The sequence below is a fragment of the Python bivittatus genome, unplaced genomic scaffold, assembly GCF_059951505.1.
Source record: "Python bivittatus isolate LINGU-HERP-01145 unplaced genomic scaffold, Pbiv_v1 ctg000220_np1212, whole genome shotgun sequence".
In the NCBI taxonomy this organism is placed as follows: Eukaryota; Metazoa; Chordata; class Lepidosauria; order Squamata; family Pythonidae; genus Python; species Python bivittatus.
In genome coordinates this window covers 31,854,169-31,864,166 of record NW_028277048.1, presented here as the reverse complement: position 1 = coordinate 31,864,166, position 9,998 = coordinate 31,854,169, and the positions used below count along the sequence as shown (strand labels likewise).

General features: G+C 41.3%; 1 protein-coding gene across 5 annotated transcripts in view; it reads left to right on the top strand.

Annotated features, from left to right (window-relative positions):
* Positions 1 to 5,584: 5,584 nt before the first annotated feature.
* Positions 5,585 to 9,998, top strand: part of BPTF (bromodomain PHD finger transcription factor) — a 91,957-nt gene continuing 87,543 nt past the window's right edge. For 4 of the 5 annotated variants that reach the window (XM_088138271.1, XM_025168139.2, XM_025168140.2 and 1 more), the window contains exon 1: positions 5,586 to 6,512. In XM_088138271.1, the coding sequence (XP_087994397.1) occupies positions 5,825 to 6,512 (688 nt within the window). In that variant the 5' untranslated portion in view covers positions 5,586 to 5,824. Of the gene's footprint in view, positions 6,513 to 9,998 lie in introns of all 5 variants that reach the window. The other variant, XM_025168141.2, reaches the window with a different exon arrangement.

Genomic DNA, 9,998 nt, shown 5'->3' with positions numbered 1-9,998 from the left:
TCTGGACCTGGAAATAAGGACCATAATAACTCAAACTTGATGGTTTAAATTGCTCTCCTGAAACTCTCAGGAACATGGAGACATATAAAAGAGCAACCCTCAGAGCAAGTTCAAACAAGCCATAACTTAAATTGACAGGTTGCATTGCATGAGAGACTTGAATGCTTTAACTCCAGCTGATAGCTGAGGAAGTCTAAAGGGGAATAATCTATTGCCAAGGTCAAACCAAAACAGTCCTTTGCCTATTAATGGGTCCTCATCATTTGACTAGTTTGGGTGGCACAGCCTCCCCTAAGTTTCAGAGAAAAGTGTAACAAATAATTCAAAAGATATGTATAACTGCTTTTGCCAGTAGATGAAAGAACAGATTTAGCCATTCATTCAATAAATTAAGTGGATTCAAGTTGGATGATCATATTCACATGTCTCATCAAAACTATAATTTGTCCAAATCCAAACCAAAATCTGGAGCAATAGAATGACTCAATAATTACAATGGAAACCAGATGAGCTTTGTAGCCCTTTCAGTCTTTCTATCTGGTAAAGCCTGAACCAGCTTCTGCCATTTAAGAGTCTGAAATTCACCCTGAATCATTCATCTGCTATTACTAATATTTAAATTTATATGCTGCCTGACTCCCAGTGACTATTAGATTTGCAGATGGTGTTCTAGAGGCCTTACTCTGCATTTCAAGTATCTTCTCATTAAGAAGGTTCATTGTCAAATAATTGTACGAGTTTGTAGATGGGATTAGTGTGTAGTTCTGTTTTATCTATGTAAGAGCTCTTTCTCTAACACTGTATTAGGGTCTCCAGTAACAGTAACCAGGAGTAAGGAAAATCCTGTGGTATAAATATTCTACTATTTACGATGCTCTTGTCAAAATGGAACACTGTCCTAATTTAGAAAATGATCTGTATCAACATTAAGTTGGTGAGGGCTGAAACAGCAGGATTGCTTGAGTTAAAACTCTAGTACATTTTCCAGGAAGAAGTGAAGAACAAGATTCTATGGGGTTTTTTAACCACTCAAAAATTTAACCACTCAAAAAAAAAAAATCCGCGCAGCAGAGCGAGCTCCTGCTTCCTCCCCAGCTCCTGTCAACCCAGCAGCTCGAAAACTTACGTGAGTAGAGAAATGGGTACTCTCACTCCGGTGGGAGGAAAAATGCTGGTGGCGCCTTGCAAAGGAGACGGGAGCAGTTGCCAGTAACGCGGAAGCCGCGCACGCCCAAAAAGGGCGCAAAGCAACAGAAACCCTGCCTTCTGCGCTCGCCAGCTGGGCTCTGCTCTAGGAAGGAGGCAATGGCAAACCACTTCCGAAACACCTTGCCTTGAAAACTGCAGGGACTCGTCCAGGCAGTCACCGCAGAGTCGGTAATGATTGAGTGCGGATTAAAAAAAAAAAAATTAAGCTGCTTTTTTTTTTTCTTGCTATCACAAAACATAGTAGCCTAACCATGCTTGCTTGGATACAAAGTTGCTTGATGCTTATTGTAGTCTATCCATTTCTTCAAGTTTTTGAGCCGATGGAGGTTTTTGTGGAGAAAGCCCTGGGATTTTATTCTCCCCATCCCCACCCTGAATTGGGCTCCAACTTCAATTCTAGGCTGATCTGGAAAAATCCTGGAGATCCAAAGCAGATTTTCAGGAAGAGGGAACTGGTAAAACCTATCTTGCCAACTTCCAGCTTGTGGAGGCTGTCTCTGGATCTAAAAGCAATCCACCCATTGTATCTAAAGCACACTGCTATTGTTACAAAAAGTATTTATATTGAAAAACAATGTTGAAATGCCTGAGGAACTCTTGTTTTATTGATGTCTATCTAGCAGGTTAGAACAGAAAGAAGGAAACAGAAATCCTTATATTTATATCCAGCATGAAACAAAATCAACTTCAATACTGCAGTGCAAGAAAAAAAGAGGAAATATAGCATCCTGTGTCACTTTTTTTCTTTTTTTAAATTTGGATATTACTAAGCACTCTCTCAACATGGCAGCTACCGTATGGTACAATGAATAAATAATAGTATAGTGTAATAAACTATACTAGTTCACAGATAAAAGTACAAATTCTTGTTCATGTGTCTGTGCGTATCGGACAATCTGCAGGCAATTTAGAAAGAGACTCCTAAATGGTTTATTAATTTTTTTTCTATAAAAATAATTACAAACACATGATTGATTTTTTTTAAATACAACTGTTGCCAGCCTGGGAGGAGGGGTTTTTTTTTTTATGTTGCTACCTTATATTTTATACTTATCAATAATCACTGGTTTACTCATGGATTCACTACTATAATAGGAACAGTACAAGATTTTATTGTAAAATACCACAAAATGTCTGCCATAGTAACACATACTGCTGCATCCTTTGATAGTAGAAAATACTGCCTTTTCCAAAACAGATAAATCACACATTTCCAAGAACCTTTCCTTGATATCTGGAGTAATAACATATTTCCAATTTCTCAATATGATTCTTTTAGGCAACAGCCCCCCTCCCCGCCCATGCTCAATACAGCCACAATTCCTGATAGTCAAATTCCAAAGCTTTGGTATTAAGTTCGACGTTACATTAAAATCTTTAATGTTTAAAGGTTTTCTCATAAATCTGCTTATATACATTAATACACTATCTCAAAAAAATACCAAATGATCACATGGCCATGTCAGAGGGATCAGTGAACTCACATTTTTTACACCTCCAGCATAGAAAATCTGATGTTCATCCTTTCAAATACATTCTTTGGGAGTCCAATGCACCCTATATAGTTTTCTGATTAATCAACTTTAATCTCAGATCTGTTGATACCATTTTAAATTTTTAAGGACATGGAACCATTAGTGGGGTTTTATTGGCGATTCCAATTCTTCAAGAGGCATATAGCTCTTACAGAAACCTGAAGTGATGTCTTGCATAAAGTGGTTGAAATTGACTCAAGAGCCACTTGTGGCCCTGGAACCACAAGGTGACTTACCTCTACCTTAAGGGCAAATCATGCATCAATAATCATAGCAACTGCTATATAGAGAAAACATGAAGCTATTGGCAATGGTTACAAATAGATATTAGACACACCTCTGCTGACCGTAAGATTCTCTTCCATCTATTACACCACACCTAGAAGAACTATGTATAATGCCAGATGTGAAAAGGAACATTGTGATGCTGAAGAATGACGGATGGCAAAGGGTCAAAACTATTTCCCTTCTGGCTGTGCATGTATCTAGTAGCCACAATAAAAGCTGCATGTGCATAAAAATATAGTTTAGCTGAGTCAATCTCTTATGCAGACAGAGTACAGAACATTTCCCAAATAGTCTTAGAATACGAATGTGGAAGTCTTCTACCATTAAACTCTGTAGAGGCCATAGTACAAATACACAGGGCAAAGTTTGAATTCATGCATCATAGTCTGTTTGGGTTTGAATTCAGTCGGTGTGGTTTGTAAACCAGGTTTATGTTGAATGGATTATGTGATCCAACCCAATGGTGATTTATTAAGCAGCCATAACTTAACATTATGTTTTAAAGTCTGATTTACGATGTGGTTTTTCCATGCTGAAAAGAAAAACAAGTTAGTGCTTTTTTTTTAATCCTGCCTTTATTATTTTTATAAATAACTCAAGGTGGTGAACATACCTAATACTCCTTCCTCCTCCTATTTTCCCCACAACAACCACCCTATGAGGTGAGTTGGGCTGAGAGAGAGCGACTGGCCCAAAGTCACCCACCAGCTTTCATGCCTAAGGCAGGACTAGAACTCACAGTCACTATTATTAAGCTATCTACCTACACTCAAAATAGGCACAACATGCCCATATGTCACCTTTTCCTCCACCTCATATAAATCATCCAAGAAATTCTAAAGTATATTCAGCTCAGTTGATATCTTTGTTATGATGATAATAAAATTGGGCAAAATAGGACTACCATACTGGGGCTGCAAAACTCCAGATGACCACCATATGGCAGCAAAGAGATAGAAAAAATGTTAAGACTGCTACCATTTAGTGATCACTCAGATTTTTGCAGTCCAGATATGGTAACCCTCATTAATTAAAATACAGTGGATGATTTACAACAATTAAAACATCTATGATACATCTAAAAATGCAATACAATAAAATACTAAAAATAAACATTAAAAGACCCACATTAACAATGAATATTAAAATATCTACACAGTATAAATATCCACAAACACAGTACAGAGAACAGTATACCCACAATCCATCATAATATTAAGTAGTTCATTATTAGTGACTTCCAAATTATGATTTGTTTTTTATTAAAAAAAAAAAACCATATAGTGTGGAGGAAGACGAAGTCATTCTTTAGTATTACCAGAGAGGCTATGTCAAGATATGGTTGTTTCCCATTCCCAGCTCTATGGATCCCAGTTGTGGAGCCTGTTAATTAAATAATGCCTCCAGGTTTTGGACTGCAAACAGCTCCCTTTGAAGGTTGGAATATTTCTGGTGTAAATAATATTTGGCTGGAATTCCAGACCATTATTGGAAATTAGAATTGATGCCTCAACATGATGCCCATACCTTCAGCTTAATCAAAAAGGATCCTATCCAGTGTGTAGGCACAGAAATACAAGTAGGTCAGGGATGGCTCTAACAAGTAGGCTTGTAGCTACAGGAAGTAGCTGCCAGGGCCAAGGTCAATCTTCTAAATGTGGAATGTGTAAAACACTGCAATCAGATGCATTATCACTTTGTCTAAGGTCTTTTCTTCTCAACCCTTTCTTCTTCTACCATTTAGATAACCCTTTTCTCTAAGACTGCCCTCTCCCCCTGTGTGGATTCTGAAGAAGAAGAAGAAGAAGAAGAAGAAGAAGAAGAAGAAGAAGAAGAAGAAGAAGAAGAAGAAGAAGAAGAAGAAGAAGAAGAAGAAGAAGAAGAAGAAGAAGAAGAAGAAGAAGAAGAAGAAGAAGAAGAAGAAGAAGAAGAAGAAGAAGAAGAAGAAGAAGAAGAAGAAGAAGAAGAAGAAGAAGAAGAAGAAGAAGAAGAAGAAGAAGAAGAAGAAGAAGAAGGTGGTGGTGGTGGTGGTGGTGGTGGTACAGGAAGGTACAGCATAATTTTGTCATTGCAGTTCCATTCCACCCATTTTGAAACGAGCCTGACACTTTCGCAAACCTCTTAAAAACTTTCTTTCGCACACACATATACAACCTTGCGTGAAGAAACGGGAATGGCTTCGAATCTGAAACAATTTAAGGAAGTAAATACAGAGCAACCAAGGCTTGAAAAACCTCTTCCTGTGTATCAGAAGTGGTGGTGTCTGCTGAGGGCTTTAGCGACATACCACTGTACGGGAGGGGAAAAGAAAGGGCGTGCCTCCCTTACGGAGGGGTAACAGGTGTCTGGGGCTTATTTGCGCGGAATGCTTTCTGGAAAGGAGGAAAGCGCTGCTGCACTGGGTGCTCGCTCCGCATCGAAGATGGCTGGGAGCTCGAGCGAGGGCAGCTGCCGCCGCCGCCGCCGCCGCAGGTAGCTCTCTGGCGCCCCCCGGCGGCGCTGCGCTGGCGGAGAAGGCTGGTCACGTGAGGCGCTCAGGGCCTGCCGCCGCCGCCGCTTCCCCCAGTCAGAGCGGAGCGATCCGAGGCAGAGACGAAGAAACAAGATGGCGGCCGGTGGCGATCCGGAGCGGGACGCCGGCGATTCGAATTGAGCCTTCGGCCCTCGCAAGTCGGTGGCGCCCCTTCCCTGCCCCAGAGCTCCGACCGCGGGGAGGAGGTCCCCTGCAGCCTCCCGCCGGACCCGAGTGCCCTCGCCCCCTCGCTTCTTCCCCCCTTGGCTAGCGCCCAGCGATGCGGGGCCGGCGAGGCAGGCCGCCCAAACATCAGCAGCCTGCGGCGGCCCCCGCTCGGGCGAGTACCCCGGCTCCGCCCGCCCCGCCGGGCCCCATCGGGGGCCTGAGGTCCCGATTACGGGGCAGCAGCCGGGGCAGGTGGGCGGCTTCGGCCCAGCCGGCCGGGGCTGCGGGGCCCAGGTCGAGGGGGTCCGCAGCTGCCCAGGCCTCCTCTTCCTCCGCCGCCGCCGTCTCCTCCTCCTCCTCCAGGGGGGGCGGCAGGAGGAAGGGAGGCAGCGGCGGCAGCAGCAGCAGCACCCCTGGTGGGGGAGGCAGTAGCGGTAGGGGCAGGGGCAGGGTTGGAGCGGCGGCGGCGGCGGCAGCGACGGGGGGAGGAGGAGGCGGAGGCAGCCGGAGCAGCAGCAGCAGCCAAGGCAGGGCTGCCGCCTCGTCCAGGAGGAGCAGCAGCAGCAAAGTGGTGTACGACGATCATGAGAGTGAGGAGGAGGAGGAGGAGGAGAGCGTGGGGTCCGACGAGGAGGAGGAAGGCGACGCGGAGGAGAAGCCAGACTCCGAGGAAGAGGAGGCGGTCATGGAGGACGACGACGACGATTCCGATTATCCCGAAGAGATGGAGGACGAGGACGACGCCAGCTATTGCACTGAGAGCAGCTTCAGGAGCCACAGCACCTACAGCAGTACCCCAGGTAGGGGGCGAGGGAGGGGGGCGGCCGGGGCGGGGGCGTCCCTTCACGCGAAGAGGGGAGAGGGGCGTCGCTCCGCTGGTCCGGCACCTGGCTGGGGGCGAAGGGGTGGTTGGGCGACCGACGAGAGGGAAAGTGGGTTAGGCGACGCCGAAACGCGGCAGGGAAAGGTGGCGACTGCATGCAAACGAACAACAGACGTGGAGAAAGAGAGACTAGGAAGGGACTTTTCGAAAAATAGGGCGGCGGATGCCTGTAATAAAACAATGCCAGATCTGCAAAGGAAACACAGGAAAGGGGTGGGGGAGCTCATCCTGTTGTACTTGGGGAAAGGTGGCATTTGTAAACATTGGCGTAGACAGATTTCTGTACCGTCAGTTTGGTAAGGAACAAGGTCTCTGCTACCCACATATAGTCCAAGTGAATTGTAGAGTAACCTGGAGGAAGGCAGAAACGTTCAGAACGCAGTCCTTAAAAGATAACATTCCTAAATGTTAAGAAAATGTGTATGGTTTAAATGTAGTGTGTAAGTCTGCTTTTGTCATTCAAATTCAAATGGTCATCTTCTTATTGGATGTTGGTTGCTATTTTTAATTTAATAATTTTCTGTTATAAAACTGGTAAGATCACCAAAACTGTTGCTTGTTTGGCCTTTATATTCTGTGGTCTTGCTAAATTGACTATTGTTAGAGCTCGTTTTCAATTCTTAATATACCCCTATTAGATGCTAACATGATTTTAATTATAATATTGATTATATTTTATTTCCAATAAGCATTAATAGAGTGCAATTTATATAAATCATTAGTTGCCACAGTGCTATATTAACTTTAAGTGTGTCCTAAATTAAGTTCCATTGAACTTAAACTTCTGAGTAAATATTGTTCAATATTCTATTCAAGCAAAATATTATTATGTGAGATTACATGGACTTAATTTTGTTATGTTAGGTAATTTTTGCTTATGTTTGCAAATTAATGTGACTAGATAAGAAATTGAAAAGACAATATTTTAGTTGTTCAAGGAAAACAATATGTGATTTGCCAAAATACAGTTTGTTGAGGTTGTATAAAAGTGGGTTTAATGGACACTTAAAGTATATCTTGTCAAGAATTTTTTAACAGTTTTATGTTTTAATGCATAGATACAGTAGTAGGTACAATAGATACATTTGGGATCTTCTGAATACCTAAAGCAACCTTTTCCAGCCTAACACCTTTCAGATAGATTAGATCACAACTCTTGTAAATCACAACTAGCATAGCCAAGGGTTTTAGTGATTGGGGAGTTAGTAGTTATAGTCCATACATTTGAAGGATACCAGATTGCCTCCCCCCACAAAAAAATACATTAAGCTACTTTTACCCATTTTTATAAAGCAAGCTTTCCTCACTTCATAGGATCATAAATATAAATAAGTATAAAGCTTTGTTTAGCCATACGTTTTTAGCAGTTCAGCATTTATCGATCTTCCTTCATTTTGATTCTTCACTGACAAGGGAAATATTCTATACTATTCAATGTTTAACTGGGAAGTTTGAATTAAATTTGGTCCAAGGAGACATTGATAATTATGCCTCTTCAGGAAAGCAAATAACAATACTGTTTACCCACCCACACAACATGGAATACATATTTAATTACATGCAGTCATGGTTTTGAATGAACTTCAGTATATATCTAATATTTCAGAGTTGCATCTAATTTGTGTAAACTATTCTTTAATTCTAATGGTATGTCTGTAGAGATCATTATTGTATGTAAGATTATTCTATAAATGTTAAATATTAACAAATAAAGATTCTTGTCAATATAATATAGTAATAGTAATTGTATAATCATAATATATTACGCTTGTATGCTGCCTGACTCTCAATTACTATATTAGATAGAATAACCAGTTTTATTTGAGAGACATATTTTAGTCCCAGAGTTGGTATCAGTGTTTCCTTATTCTTTTACTTAACTACCAGTGATAATAAATCAAGTTTGATAGTTGTATAGTGAGTGTGTCAGACCAAGAACTCATCGATTACAGCAGTATGCTAGTTTGTCAATTTTGTTTCCACCTGTTGTCCTGTATTGTTCACACATATACAGTAGTAGCTTAATATGTAGTTTTTTAAAAAAAAGTTTTGTTAACTTATAATTTAGTGTAGAGATATGCAAATTTTTGCAATCCAGAAACAGAACATCATGGCTATAGTATCTCAAACTGCTTCTAATTCAAGGAATTTACTTCTGGAAATGGTGCCAAAACTGTCTCCAGTGTGGCATATTCCACACTGGAGAGATTCAGCATTGTCTGGAGAGGGTTCAGAATTCTCAGGTGTACTCTGGAATGTTTGCTTCCTGAATCCCTGAATTTTGCACATTGGTAATTTAAAGCAATAAGGATGTGAGAATTATTCATTTCTCTTCCTCAGTTGCCTAACTCTGCCATACCTTGTGGGCCAGTATATTTCTTTCAGTCATCACTTGTACACAGGTTTCCCTTCTCATTACTCTTTGGAGGTAAATGTAAAGCACGAATGGTGAAGTCCCATACTTTGGAAGCAGTTTCCACTGATGGAACAGCTTCCCTTCTCTTCACCTAGATGTTGATTTGCACCCTCACAATCTGCTGTGATGGAGTAAAAGGCTTAATAAAAGCTGAGCAGGTTTCCAGGGAAAGGAATTTCATAACCTGAAGCCATTGACTTTGAAAATTGATTAAAATATTCATTTTTTGGATGGTGCTTAGTGGTGAGACACAAGAAGCAGCAATTCCGTCAGTTTAAAGGGGCAGTGGGTTAGGTCCTTGATTAAGGAAGCCATCTTTGGACCAAACCAATTTTAATAATTATAGGCTTGTATTCTGTATCAATACTGCAATTCCAGAGGAACATTTAGAGGAAACTGAGTATTTTGACCCAGATTTTATATGGAGTTGCCCTTGGGTGCTCTGATGAATAATTTACTGAGAGAGACATATGGTTATGGTAATAACTCCCAGTCCATTCAATGACTTGTGATACCACTGATCATGGTATCCTTTGGGAGTATTTGAGGGAGTTGTGGATTAGAGGTGCCATTTTGTACCGGTTCTGCTGTTCTTTGGATATGATCATAAAGTAACATTGGGATACATCTGCTCAGCCCTTTGGAATTGTAGGTTTTCTTGGAAAGATGTTGAAGCTGCCCAACATGATTTAAAAAAACACCAAGTAAGTTAAACTCTCTAGAGATAAAGCATCCCAGAAATGTATAGATGTTACCTTAGAGTAAGGTTATGTTGCTATAACCTTTGAGAATTTTTGAAGAATAGGTGACCCCAGGGTATGGCCAGTTTGTTGATCTTGTCATTGAAAGGGGGGGGGGGAAATTCAGAACACTATAAATCAATTATATTAAAAATAATATGAGGCAAAATCATAGGATAGATTAAGTCTGCCCTATGACCATATAGAAAAGGACATGTTGACTACTAAGGAGCATCCTTTGTCAATG